The sequence below is a fragment of the Triticum aestivum genome, chromosome 6B, assembly GCF_018294505.1.
Source record: "Triticum aestivum cultivar Chinese Spring chromosome 6B, IWGSC CS RefSeq v2.1, whole genome shotgun sequence".
Classification (NCBI taxonomy): Eukaryota; Viridiplantae; Streptophyta; class Magnoliopsida; order Poales; family Poaceae; genus Triticum; species Triticum aestivum.
This window is the reverse complement of record NC_057810.1, coordinates 714,697,841-714,712,411: the sequence shown is the minus strand read 5'-3', so window position 1 is coordinate 714,712,411 and position 14,571 is coordinate 714,697,841. Positions and strand designations below refer to the sequence as shown.

General features: G+C 49.9%; 1 protein-coding gene and 1 non-coding gene across 2 annotated transcripts; one reads left to right on the top strand and one right to left on the bottom strand.

Annotated features, from left to right (window-relative positions):
* The first annotated feature begins 119 nt into the window (after nt 1–119).
* On the top strand, nt 120–203 carry TRNAL-CAA (transfer RNA leucine (anticodon CAA)). The gene has a single exon. It is a non-coding gene; the product is annotated as a tRNA-Leu (tRNA).
* A 3,852-nt stretch (nt 204–4,055) lies between these two features.
* Nucleotides 4,056–6,289, bottom strand: LOC123135114 (protein DETOXIFICATION 35-like). Its single transcript, XM_044554219.1, has 4 exons — nt 5,741–6,289; nt 4,591–5,631; nt 4,422–4,508; nt 4,056–4,323 (listed from the first exon to the last, which is right to left on the bottom strand). Exons 1-4 carry the CDS (start codon nt 6,206–6,208, stop codon nt 4,240–4,242), a joined length of 1,680 nt encoding a protein of 559 aa, XP_044410154.1. The 5' UTR covers nt 6,209–6,289; the 3' UTR covers nt 4,056–4,239.
* Between the last annotated feature and the right edge of the window lie 8,282 nt (nt 6,290–14,571).

Here is a 14,571-nt window from a genome sequence, read left to right as displayed (position 1 = left end):
GGGATTGATCTGGGCCGTTGGTGGGGTGAATGGTGGATGGACGGCTGGATCGCACGGTTTTATTAAGGAGCTGGTTAATATAGATTATATAGATAATCGTGGGGATTAAAAATAAATTAGTCAGGATGGCCGAGTGGTCTAAGGCGCCTGATTCAAGTTCAGGTCCTCGTTTGAGGGCGTGGGTTCGAACCCCACTCCTGACATTTTTATTTTTGATCTTTTCCTATTTTTTAAATTTATATTATTTATTTATATTCTTATGTTATTACTTTTACAGCCTTTTTTTCAAGTGAAAAGGCGGGGTCGGAGGACCCAGACACCACCAAACTAAAAGAGATCAGACTATAGTGGCGCAACGCAGATCCTAGGCCCCCACCTCCTCTGCTCCAAGGCCATCAATATAACGCGAAAACACGACTAGATCCGCAAATCCATTAAGAGTAGCGACTAGACACCACCCAACGCCCAGATCAAACCGTTAACGAGGGCCCCAACCCCTCCCCTCGTCTACATTGTTAACAAGACTGTCACCAATGAGGTGTATCAGAAGATGGAAAACATTATCCTTCATTCGCACGATGACACGAGCATTGTCACCACAAAGTCACCCCTAAGGAACCAAACTAAAAGAGACCAGACTATAATGGCACAACGCAGATCCTAGGTCCCCACCTCCTCTGCTCCAACGCCATCAATATAATGCGAAAACACGACTAGATCCGCAAATCCATTAAGAGTAGCGACTAGACACCACCCAACGCCCAGATCAAACCATCAACGAGGGCCTCAACCCCCTCCCTCCAAGGCCATCAATATAACGCGAAAACATGACTAGATCCGCAAATCCATTAAGAGTAGTGACCAGACACCACCCAACCCCAAATCAAACCGTCAACGAGGGCCCCAACCTCCTCCCCTCCTCTGCATTGTTAACAAGACTGTCACCAATGAGGTGTATCAAGAGATGGAAAACCTTATTCTTGATTCGCACGATAGCACAAGCGTTGTCACCACAAGGTCGCCGCTAAGGAACCAAACTAAAAGAGACCAGACTATAGGCGCGACGCAGATCCTAGGTCCCCACCTCCTCCATCGCTGAAGCGGCAGGGGGGAAGAAGAGGGCCAATGGCTTCGTGCGGCAAGAGCGATGAAGTGGTGGTGGCTAGAGTTTTGAAGAGGGGGTGGTTAGGAAAAAGAAGGGCGGCGATGGCTGCTAGGCGTACGTGGCGTCGTCCTCTCCTGTTGGGTACGTGGCATCGTCCTCTCCTCGGACGCCGGTGGGATCTGGTGCAGGGCTCTCCGGTGCCGCGGCTGGGGCTTGTCTCGGGCGGCCCTGCTGCTCGCGCGGTGCGGCGGCGGCCTAGATCCTACTTCCAGTCCTAGGTAGAGATGGCGGCGATCTGTACTCAAGACTTGATGGAGGTTCTTCGAACATATCTGGGTGAAAACCTTGCGCTTGGCTAGATGCCAAGGCCGGCGATGGCGGTGCTCTTCTGTATCGTTCTCTTCTTGAAGACATCGCCGTGGAGAAGTTCCAGACCTCTATCTGTTACCTCCGGGGGAAACCCTAGATCAAATGACGGCGACACTCTTGCGTCGTTTCCTCCTTGGGGGCGTCAGTCTTGGAGGTGTGCACGGGCTCGAGGGACCAGCAGATAGAATCATTGGTGGAGCAGTGTTTCATCTTACGCATCGACGACTGTGGATCTTCGCAGCATGGCGCAGTGGAGTCTCGGCGTTCGATGATTGTAGACGGACTCACGTAGGAGGATGGCGCCGTCTAGCGTCGTGGTGGCATCGATGGCAGACCTGGCAAGGTTGTGTATCAGTACCTATTATGAAGATGGATCGGTGGAAGGCGGCGGCCTCTCAGAGTGCGTCGGACTGGTGTGTGCCCCAGACCAGGTATGTGGCTTGGCTGGGGCCTCCATTTTTAGATGTTAGGCTTTGCTGCGAGGTCTGTTTCGTATTAGGCTCGGACTATCGGCACCCCTTCATCAAGTGGATATAAGTAGCGACAAATGTTGCCAAGATGATGGCTTCAGACTTACTGGTGTACTACTTGTGCACGACAAACCCATAAACATGCTAGTATTTTGCTGGATATATGGACAGTGACAAACAATATTAGAGAGATTATTACTGTAATGCTAGTATTTTGCTGGATATATGGAGAGTGACAAACAATATTAGAGAGATTATTTCGTCATAGTCACAAAACAACACTTTATACAACATTCGTCATTAGTTTTTAAAAGTTATATTCCATATCCTGTTCAAGTACCACTTTCTTTCAACATGAATTTTACCTTCCAAACATACTAAGACAAGGCCAACATTGATGAGGTTAACCTACGTAGATTTAACCAAGAATACACCCGATGAATGCAACTTACAACGAAAAACGTTGAGGGGCCTGCGATAACTTGATCTCATCAACCTATTTACAAGAGGATGTCATCCATTTATTAGGTGGGAGCCCGCCGACATGCAATGTTCAACAATACATCACATATCACCGATGTGACAAAACTTATTTCCACTTCACAATATTATACAAGGTCGGATACCAGAGACTTAATGGTGTCCCCTAACCAGGCGTCTTCCCGGAAATCTCATTGTCGGCCCATCACCAACCAAGAAGGAGCACCTGCTACCAAAACCACCTTTAACTCTCATCAAATATTTGAGAATCTGAATTTGTCTGCTTTTTGTTATATGGGGCAAGGACTTAGAGTTAAGGTATTTATTGTGTAGCAAAAATCTGATCACCCTTCTCCCACAGTAAAAAACTTGAACAACCATTTGTTGAGTAAACACTTTCTTTATTCAAAATCCTCATCCTCTAAGCCCCCTTGATCCTTTGCCCTACAAATAATGTCTCGTTAGTTAACATGTATTTTGTTTATGCTCATCACACTGACACAAAATCTGGATATGTAAAAGTCTACATTTATCCTTGCCCCCTGGTATCTCAAAGAAGGATATCATAAATATCAACAGGCCAATGAGAACAATGCCCCCCCCCCCCACACACACACACACGCACAAAAAGGATAAAAACTTGCCCTTTCAACCACCAAGCTTTCTCTCAAAATGGTCCTTAGATACTGAACCAGAGTGAGCCTGTCTCACAACCAAAAAGTTGCTTGTACTAGTTGTTCGCTTATTTGGCCTTACCAAAGCGAAATATCTCACCCGTACCAAAATTAATCTTAAGGCCAAAAGGTTGTGCAAATATGCAAACCATCAACTTCTTATTGATTTCCTTTTCCAGATAATGTTCCAAGAAAATGATGGTGACATCAACATAATGCAATACTAACACATTGACATCGACCAAGCAAGGAATGAGTCCACCAACATGACCATTTTCTTTCTCGATTTGCACTTAGGGCAACCAACATATATGCAACTGTGTTGAATAGGATAGGTGGCAAAGAATCGCCCTGCCCCATAGGCTTTCTCGAAGTCTACCTTGATGATCACCCCGTCGGGCTTTTCTAGATAAAATTAATTATGATTTATATTCAAAGTCTCAAACGCAATTCAACTCAGAATCTCTCCACTATGGCTCAAAGTCTTATTAGTCCCATCCAATTCCAAGATGGACAAGTTTGAGTGAGGCAATGGTGGTGTTTGATGCTCCATGTTTGAGCATTTTAGATCACTTTGTCCTATGTTTGATGATCTTCACTTTGCTTTGCATGTTATGCTTGAAACTTTGAATTTAAAAATGTGGATTAAAACTAGTGTTGACTGTATGCACGCAACCTTAAAAGCTTGATTTTTTTTTCATGGCAAACATGAGTTCAGATTGTTTGTATATGAACGAGACATGAGGACACCAAAATGCCAACGAGCCGAAGATCCATAGTGTTCCCCGCCTCCCGGTGTCGAAACCGGCAGCCGGAGCCGAGGAAGATCGACAGAATCAGCCGGCAAGGATGAGAGGTTGTGTGGAAGCTAGGGTTGCCTGACAAAACACTTTACTTCATCAAATTACTCAAAAACCCTAACGAAGTTCTAAAAAAATCTCAGTTTAGCGTGTCATATATCCAGTATGTAGATCTACGTATATTCGCAGGTGTTTCTACAAACAAGATCCAAAAGAGCCCAGAGCTAAGTATCTACCTCAATCTTCACATAATTCTGATCAATCAACTGATGTCACACACTATCTGTAAAACAAAACTGAAGCTAAGCTCTAGTACACAGCTTCTGAATTTAATCAGCTAGCTAGCTAGTCTCTTCGCTGTCTGTGGTGGGAAGCTTCGCGTGCTGCCCTCCCCACAATCTCACCCTCTCCAGCGCCCTCGTTGCCTGCTCAAATCAACACGCGGCACAAATCAGGACACACATTTTTACAAATCTTCCATTGATCAGTACAAATCTGAACTAAACAGCAGGAAATTAGCTACCTCTGCTTTCCAGTCGGTCTTGAAGACCATGTACATGAGGATCCCCGTCTGCAACGCCGTCCCGCACAGCATCCCCGCCCAAATCCCCTGCAAAGATCAGATCAGCATTGCAGCAAGGTGATCAATCATGGTGGATGCTGGAACTGATCGGCGGCGGTGGTTAGCTTACCCTGACGCCCCATCGGAAGAGGTAGCCGAAGATGAAGCCGAGGGGGAGGCCGAAGGCGTAGTAGCAGCCGAGGTTGATGTAGGCGACGGCGGCCTGCCAGCCGCCGCCGACGGCGATGCCGGAGATGACGGGCTGGATGCTGTTGAGCACCATGGTGACCGCGAGCAGGCCGGCGATGTTGGCCACGGCCTTCTGCAGGTGCCGGTCGCCCGTGAAGATGCCGGCGAACTCGTCCCGGGTCGCCAGGATCAGCACCATGGCCGCCAGCCCCAGCGCCAGCGACTGCGCCAGCACCACCGCCACGGCGTGCACCGTGGCGCGCGGCCGGCCGGAGCCCAGCTCGTTGGACACGCGCACGCTGATGGCCGCGCTCAGGCCGATGAACAGCATCCCCTCCCACCCGTTGATGTTCATGCAGATGGAGATGGAGTCCACGGCGATCTCCGCGTCGTCGAGGTGGCCCGTCAGCACCACCAGCACCATCATGTACCAGATCTCCAGGCAGAGCATCACGGCGGAGGCGAGGGAGAGCTTCACGAAGGCCCACAGCTCGTTGAACGCCGCGCGGGACAGGCCCGTCCACCCGTCCCGGCACCACCCGACCACGTACGCCACCTGCGCGAGCGCGGTCAGCCAGGAGGAGATGTCGTAGGCCGCCGCGGCGCCGGCGACGCCCCAGCCGAGCAGGGACACGAAGAGGGCCAGCAGGCCGACGTGGGCGATCAGGGCGGCGAAGCCGATCCACGCCAGCGCAGCCACCTTGCTCTGCGCCTGCAGGAACTTCTGGGTCGGGAAGTTGATGGCCAGCGCGAACATCTGCGGGATGATGCGCAGCGTGAACTCGCCGGCTGCGGCCGCGATGGCCTCCTCCTGGCCGAGCAGCCGCAGGATGTTCCCGGCGAAGATGTAGAGCGGCGAGAGGAGGAGCGCCGAGGCGGTGAGGATGATCCACGAGCGCTGCATGTACACGCCCAGCATGGCCACCTGCCCCGCCCCGAACGCCTGCCCGCACAGCGTCTCCAGCGCGCTCCCCATGCCCAGCTGCATGCAATGTTCCATGCATCCATTTCCATTGTCAATTCGATCTGGATCGCCATGATCGGTGGATCGGGAGAGGAAGAACAATCATGAAAGGAGGATGGGGACTCACGAGGAAGCCGAAGGAGAAGTTGGAGACGACGGAGAGGCCGATGGCGACGGCGGAGAGCTCGCGGTTACCGATGTGGCCGACGAAGATCTGGGTGGTGGAGTTGGTGCCGTAGAGGCAGAGGATGTTGAAGGCGATGGGCGCGCCGATGGCCCAGAGCCGGCGCGACTCGTCCGAGAAAACCGCCAGCCCGGCCTTCGCCGTCCGCACCGGCGGCGCGTCCAGCGGGTCGTCATCCGGCTCGTCGCCTTCGCCGCCGACGGTGGCCACGAGCGCGTCGGTCTCGTCGTCGCGCATCGACACTACCATGCTGCTGCTGCCGGCAAGGGGTTCCTCGTCGTCGTCGTCTTGGCCGGGCTTCCTCGGCGTGGAGGCGGGGGTGGGGGGACCGAAGGCGGCGACACGGTGGAGGGCGCGCGGGCTGTGGGTGTTGTGTGGCGTGGTGAAAAGGAGAGGCTCCGTGTATGCCATGGCAGGCAGCGGCCGGTGGTGGTGGTGGTGTAGACGATGGTGGCGGCCGGTGGTGAGCTCCTCTACCCTATTTGGGGCGGATGGTTGAGCAGCCTCGTCTCTAATTTGTTGCGATTCCGTTGCTTTATAATATCTCTTCGTCTTTTATTTTTTGGTTTATTATAATAAATGTCTGTTTTGTTGCTGCGATCTACAGTATGATTCAAAAATGAAAAGAAGATCGCCATTTTTAAAACAACCCAAGGCAGTGCTAGGAGCCGGTGCGCCGACCCAAATTTGGCCACCAGTTGTGCATCTTCTTTCTTCTCCCCTAGTCTTCGATCTGGTCAACACGGGGGAAATCCATGGCGGGCGTAACCATGTTTGCCTCGCCCCTCGATGCTCGCCGTTGAAAGTCGCCGCCGCTCACCATCGTCAAAACGCAAAAGAAAAAAATTAGGCCGTTGACGCGTAGCAGCTTTTCTGCCCCCTACCACTCCTAGGTGCATCCATGTGTGCTCCTTCTCGGTGCCGGCGGCAAAACAGCGGCCCTCGCTGATGTTGCCGTCCCTCCAGTTGCAATATTCATGCAACCATGGCGGCGCTCGCCAACCAAGCAGGTGGTAGCAAAAAAAAGACACTAATTCCAGCAAAAAAGCAGATGGTGGTAACAAAAATTCTTTGTCCCAGCAAAACCCAAAAGAAAAGGGTAGTAACAAAAATGGCTGCTGGTTCCAGCAAAACACAGAGCTGGTAGTAGCAAAAATCGGGAGCGGTTGTAGGAAACAAATTGATGCAGCAAAAAATCACGATGGCAACGACACCACGGTCCTCTCAATTGCAGCAAAATCTAAAGAAGGTTTCAGCAAAAAAGAGAAGCGGTTCTAGCAAAAAATTCATGGGGCCCATGGATGAAGCTTCTTAAGTACACTGTTATAGCATTCGCCCGCCCGACGATGGTGTCGCCGTTTGCAGCTCTCGGAAACATGGATGAAGCTTTTGTAGTGTACGGTTGTAGCATTCGTCAACCTATGTCGTCGGCAGTTGCAACTCCCGTGTGAAAGGGTTGCAGCTCTATGTAGAGTGGATGTAACTTCTGTCGGATACGCTTGTAACAAACGATGACGACCGCGTCTCCGGCTGCAGCTCTGGTTCCGGTGAAAAACATCACCAAATGCAACATCTCCAACCGCCAGTTCTAGCATATATGATTGCTTGTTCCAGCTTCCACGTCCTATGGTTTCGGGAAAATCCATGTCGTGTCGCTTCCTCGTTCATCGTCCACCTGTCTTGTGGCTTCCTCGTGCATTGTCTAGTCCCCCTAAAGCTCTTGGGGTCTCTTTCAGTCCAGAAAAAATCATCAATAAGTTTCATCATCTTTGGACTCCGTTCGGTATGAATTTTCTGTAAAACAAAAAACATGCAGAAAACAACAACTGACACTGGACACCGAGTTAATAGATTAATTCCCAAAAACAATATAAATGGTATATAAAGCATACGAGATTGATATTATAATAGCATAAAATAATTAAAAATTATAGATACGTTGGAGACGTATCAGGGAGTGTCCAAAACAGTCATGTGTCATATGCAAAAGAAAGTTATTAGCCTCACGAAAGAGTGATGCTTTAAAGGGATGTTCTTACTCGCTTCAAGCGGGAGCACATCAGCAGGTAAAAATCTTATTCAATAGCCATCTTGCGACGATGAAGCACTTCCGAGCATGCGCCAGGTGGTCGAGCGGGATCTTTGAACATGATCTAAAGGATAACGTTGGTCACCAGGCCGAGCAACATGGGTGCTAAGGTGTGAGACAACCATATTTTCTTTTTGTAGTAGTTTATGACCTAGTCAGATGCTCCCGTTACAAGAGGAACAGAACAGGGAAATACACTTTGGTTCCTGGTTGTATATGCACCCTATATGGGGATTTTTTAAAATATTTTAATAAAAAGTCAAAATAGGTAAGAACTATTTTGACAAAACACTTGACTTACTTTTGCACTGGTATATAAATCTCGATGAGAAAAAAACCGAAAATTGACCTCACAGCAAAAAAGACAAAATTTATTTGCTATTATAGGTCACTATTCACACTATATTAGCCAAAAATTTGTCTTTTTTGAAAACAAGTCAAAGGGATTTTTTTTTGTGGATTCTTTTTCTCACGAGTACAATAGAAGGTCAAGTTTATTTCAAAAATATTTCCAGAAATTTTTGACTTTTTGTTGAATTACTAATTTTTTTTTTCCATATAGGATGCATATGTCCCCATAGGCCAAAAGTTCCCCTCCAACAGAACATCGCTTTTGATATTTTTAAAATTATGGGCTCCATGCAACCCAATAGCCAATAAGTTTTGATGTGAGATACACAAAAAATTGATTTCAAGGTTTGAGAGGGGGGGGGGGGGGCAGTGGCCCCCTTCTATACTATGCATTTCTAGTGGCATAACTACGGCCACAATGGGTTGAGATCCTCTGCAGTACCGTATGGTGCTGTAGTGTCGATGACATGTAGGGCCAGGTCCCACATGGCAATGACTGTATAGCACCGTACAATACTGCAGAGAATCCTAACCCGACCACACTGGGTACTCATTATGCTAAGCATAATGCACCTGGCATTAGGCTTAGCATCTAGTGTCAAGCATTGCAGCGTCGTGGAAGTTCCAGCTGAGCCAAAGATGTAGCGTGTGCAATCCACGATCTTGCTACTGTAGAAACTGGAGAGGGACACGTAGCACAGTGGTGGGCCCACCATCTGTGAGTAGTAGCACGTGCCTGCCATGTCACTCCACATAAGCAAAAAAGAATTGTTTGCATTTAGAACTAGAAAGATATCCGGTGACCCTAAAAAAAAAAGATATCCCATGCGTTGCCTTGGGAAACCTTTTTTAAGAATTTTTTCGAGAGGGTCCACCACGCAGGAAAACGCTAAGGCGACGAGAGGCGATTGCCTGGCGATCGTGCTCGCGTGCTAGGGTTAGGGTTTTCGCTACGGGGGTGAGAGAGATTCCGGTAGGGATCGGGGAAGCGACAACGCTGACTCAGTCCCTGATCGGGTGGTGTTCTCCTCTCTGCTGCGGGCTGAGGCATGGCGGAGAAAGGACCTGAGGAGACGACAAAGGCCGGGGGGGTGATGGCATCTTCGGCGGCGGCGGCGGCGATCGCGCAGGAACGCACGGGGACTGCCCCGGCGAAGGGTGCGGCTCTGGTGAAGGAGAAGAACAACGCTGCGAAGGCCAACCCTGCAGCGACGGCGTCGAGATCCACGAACATCAGGGGAGCTGCGTCTCGGGCGACGGCGCCGGGGGCGTCGGCACAGAAGAGCAAAACGACGGTGGATGCGGCAGGTGGTGTAATGGCTACGCCGACGCGTAAGATGGGTGAATCAATGAGTAGGGGATCCTCCAAATCCCCTGTTGAAAGCAAAACCCCGGACCCGACGTCGAGTCTCTCGGCGAGGATGAGTGGCATGGTGCTGATGGACAAGGAGGCGGAAGGACTGGTTTTTGACGAATCGGAAGAAGTACTGCCAAAAAGCTCTCGATGGTCAGCAGTGGGTAAGGTGTGCTCAAATAGACCAATGATTCGGAGTGCCCTGGAAAGAACGATGACGAGGGCTTGGGGCTTGCACAGAGAAGCAAGGTTTAGGGACCTGGGATCCAATGTTTTTGAAGTTCACTTTGGTAGCGAAGGGGACTGGAAACACGCAATGAACAATGGACCTTGGCAATATGATTTCAGTGTGCTCATTCTTAACGAATACGAAGGAAACAAGAGGCCGTCCGAGATGGTGTTTGAGACAGTGGATGTTTGGGTCCGGGTGGATGATCTACCCCCAGATAAGAGAACTGAAAAGTTTGGGAAGGCGTTGGGAAATTGGCTAGGAGAGATTGTTAAAGTAGATTGTGACAAAGATGGACTTGCCAGAGGAAACAACCTGAGGGTTAGAGCTAAGATTTCTGTCTTTGAACCTCTTGTGAGGGGTTTCTACCTTAAGGCCTCCCGAGATGATAAGGTGGGACACTGGTTCGATTTTCATTATGAAAAGATACCACACTTTTGTTTTGAGTGTGGCCGTTTAGTGCATGCGGGGGGCGTTTGTCACCCCCCGCTGGACTCGTCGTCACAATGGGGAGGTTGGCTCCGGGCCTCTTCGGGCAGGAAGGGTAACGATAAGGAGGGATCTTTTGGTCCGGCGATGAGCAGCAACAATAGCTGGGGAAGTGGCAGAACCGGCGACAGCGACCGGGAACGCCAGTACAAGGGCAAACAAGATGTGCCAGTCAAAAGAAATTTGAATGAAGAGCTATCCAGATCAATGGATTCCCGCACTGGCGGTGGATCTAGGACGGAGAGAACTGAAGTTAACAGTCCATCCAAGGACCAGGTCAGAAGAGATGGAGGTAAAGAGTTTGACCTGAGAACGGGCCTAGAGCAGAAGAAGGAAAATGATCTGAGAAATAAGCTTCACGCGAGGCAACAGTTTAACAATGAGGCCAACCAAAGGGACGCTGGGAGAGAGAGATGGGCCGGGCAGGGGGAGTACTACAGGGGAGGCCATTGGGGTGAGGGAATGAATCGTGTGGGGCAAGGTGAAGAACATGCCAGAACAAGAACCAAAGGCCACTATATCAGAAAGCCCAGGCAAGAGTATAGAGAGGTGCAGCACGACAAGCACCAACCAAGATATGATCATGGTGGACGAAAGAGGGGGCCAAAGCAATTTTGGGTGGCGAAGGACGACCTGGACAGACAGGTTTCACACGATGGTTTTATCCGTGATACAAGGCAGAAAACGTCCAATGTGTTTGATCGTATTTCCGAGATCAATGATGGATCGGCGGACCCCAAGTCGGGGTGCCGCCGGACGCCATGAATCTTTTGGCCTGGAACTGTCGAGGATTGGGGTTGGACTCGACGGTTGGCGAACTGAGAGACCTGATACGGTCCTACAACCCAGCGGTGGTTTTTCTTTGTGAAACTAAAAAAAACGGCGAGAGCGATGGAGCGACTCCAGTGGAGCTTGGGCTTTAATCGTGGAGTAGCGGTAGACTGTCAAGGGAAGAGTGGGGGTCTTGCTCTATGGTGGAGAGATCATCTTCAAGTTACCGTGCGTCCGTGGAGCCAGTACTTTATTGATGCAGAGGTGATGTGGGAAGAGAAAACTTGTAGGATCACTGGATTCTATGGGAAACCTCGAACGGAACTACGCAAGAAATCTTGGGATGCTCTTAGATACTTGAGGGCTCAAGATGATCTGCCGTGGATTTGCTTGGGCGATTATAATGAGGCTTTGTTTCTTTCTGACCAGATTGGGGGTAATCCAAGACCTTTCATGCAAATGGAAGATTTTCGGGACTGTCTTGCTGATTGTGGTTTGGCAGACTTGGGGTTCTCGGGCTATCAATATACATGGGATAATAAGCGGGATGGTGTGGAAAATATTCAAGTGCGGTTAGATCGAGCCACTTGTACCGATTCTTTCTTACGGATGTTCCCAGAAACATCAGTTGAACACCGTAACCGAAGAGTCTGACCACCAAGCTTTGCTGGTCCGGGCGCTGGAGACGGCTCCGCGTCGAGATGGGTCAAGAGATAGAGCCTTCCATTTTGAGGAAGCGTGGACTCGCCATGATACATACCAAGCAATGTTTGAAGATGCGTGGGAAACTGCTCGAACGGGGCACCAGGGTCTAGCTGCAGTGTGGCAAAGACTCAGAGGCACGACAGGGGCGATGCAAAGGTGGGCGCGGGAAGTTTTTGGCTCGATCAGAAGGCAGATTGCAAAATTAAAGGGGCAGCTGAGTGATGTGAAGGTGACTGCTCTTTCGACCGGACACTCACTGGAGGTTCGCGAGATTGAAGCGCAGCTAAAGGAAATCTATACACGGGAGGAGATCATGTACAAGCAGAGGTCACGAGTCGACTGGTTGAGTGCTGGCGATCAGAACACAAAATATTTTCAGAGCCGTGCTACCCACAGAAAAAGAAAGAACACGATTAAAGCTCTACGAAGAGAGGATGGAACTAGGTGTACGGTTGATGAACAGATGAGAGAGATGGCGACAAGTTTTTACGAGGGGCTGTTTACGTCTGATGGTACGTCAGGTGCCAATGCATTATTACAGAACATTCATCAAGTGGTCTCTCCGGATATGAATGACGTGCTCACCGCTCCTATCACTGATGAAGAGATACGTGCAGCTCTTTTCCAAATGGGGCCAACAAAGGCGCCCGGGCCGGACGGGCTCCCGGCTCTTTTTTACCAGCGGCACTGGCCGCAGGTCTGTGATGATGTGTGCCGGGCTGTGAGGGACTTTTTGGGTGGCGTGGCCGCCCCGGAGGATTTCAACGATACAGTCATTGTTATGATTCCCAAGACCAACTCACCGGAGTTGCTGTCTCAGTTTAGACCAATTAGTCTGTGCAACGTGCTTTATAAAATTGCTACCAAAGTTTTGGCTAATAGATTGAAAGGCATTCTCCCCATTCTTATATTGGAGGAACAAAGCGCGTTTGTACCTGGTCGTCTCATCACTGACAACGTTCTTGTTGCCTATGAGTGTGTTCATGCAATACGGAATAGTAAAAGGAAGAAGCCGTTGTGTGCGGTAAAACTGGACATGATGAAGGCGTATGATAGGGTGGAATGGGTGTTTTTGCAACAGATGTTGGAGCAGTTTGGTTTTGCACCACGATGGATTATGATGATCATGCGGTGTGTTACCACTGCCAATTTTTCTGTCAGGATGAATGGTGCGTGCTCTCGGAGGTTTTCACCCTCCCGGGGGTTGAGGCAAGGTGACCCGCTCTCTTCATACCTCTTCCTCTTTTGTGTGGAGGGGTTCTCGGCGTTGTTGAGGAAGGCTCAAGAGGACGCCAAGTTCAAAGGGGTGACGTTTGGGAGCACTGGCCCCCATGTTACTCACCTCCTGTTTACGGACGACAGCATAGTTTTTTTGGAAGGATCGAGGGACAATATGGTGGCCTTAAAGGAGATTTTGAATAGTTATGAAGCGGCTTCAGGGCAACGGGTGAATTTACAGAAATCTTCAATATTTTTTGGCAAGGGGTGTGGGGAAGATACAAAGGCAGAGCTGAAGGCTGCACTTGGGATCGATTCGGAAGCTCTAAGTGAACGGTATCTTGGGCTGCCAACACTGGTTGGTCGTTCCAAGGAGGGCACGTTCAAGTATGTGACGAAAAGTGCCAAGTCAAAAGTGGGGGGCTACAAGGGCCAAGGTTTGTCCAAAGCGGCGAAGGAGGTTTTGGTGAAATCCGGACTCCAAGCTGTACCTACCTTCACCATGAGCTGTTTTCAGCTCACCAAGAAAATGTGCGGGAATCTGACTTCGATATCTTCAAAATTCTGGTGGGGTGAATCAAATGGTGAAAGAAAAGTACATTGGATCTCTTGGCAAAAAATGTGTGCTGCAAAAAGAGACGGGGGTCTAGGTTTTCGAGATCCGGAGGGTTTCAACCAAGCATTGCTTGCAAAACAGGCGGGGAGAATTCTGCAAGAACCAACCTCGCTATGCGCAAGGGTTCTCAAAGCCCGCTACTTCAAGGAGCAAACAATCATGACAGCCACATGCCCTTCCAACGCATCTTATACCTATCGCAGTGTGCTGCATGGTAGAGATCTCCTAAGGGAAGGAACAATCTGGCGAATTGGAGATGGTTCGAAAGTGAATATACATCACGATAACTGGATTCCGAGGCAGGGAAGTATGAAGCCACTGGGCCAACTCTTCATACCCGGTGTAACCAGGGTGTCAGATTTGTTAACCCCTGATGGTCGGTCATGGGATGATGCAATGGTGGATGCCATGTTTAGTCCGAGTGATGCGGCGGATATAAAACACATCGCTATTGGGGGTCCGGAGGAACAGGACTACATGGCTTGGAACTACACAAAAAACGGTCGCTTTACGGTTAAATCTGCTTACCACCTGAGAAAGAGGATGGGAAGAACGAGGACCGGACAGCCGGAGTCCTCTGATACGGTGACTGCTCACAAGGGGTTTATGGCGCTATGGGACACATGTGCACCATTTAAGGCGAAGATTCATGTGTGGCGTTTGATCAAAAATGGGCTGGCTGTGGGTTTCGAACTACACAGATGACGGATAAAACCTGGTGTTTTTTGTACTTCTTGTGGTAGAGAAGAAACCAACTATCACCGGTTTTGGACATGTCAACATTCTGTTAGGTTCTGGCAGCTCTTTCGCTCAGAGAAGGGAGTTGCGGTGGCGACCCCACCGTGCACGACGGACTCCCAGAGCGCTCTAGCTCGCTGGCTCCTCGATTGGTTTGCTGGGGCATCTGATGAAGATCGAGAGGTTATGGTGCATTCTTTTATGGGCTATGGCT

Bases quoted from the DNA above. Each gene is read 5' to 3' on its own strand.
- LOC123135114 (XM_044554219.1), bottom strand. From the start codon at position 6,208: ATGGCATACACGGAGCCTCTCCTTTTCACCACGCCACACAACACCCAC. The intron at 5,632-5,740 runs GTGAGTCCCCAT...CATTGCATGCAG, and splicing joins ACTTCTCCTTCGGCTTCCTC to CTGGGCATGGGGAGCGCGCT. The intron at 4,509-4,590 runs GTAAGCTAACCA...TGATCTTTGCAG, and splicing joins TCTTCCGATGGGGCGTCAGG to GGGATTTGGGCGGGGATGCT.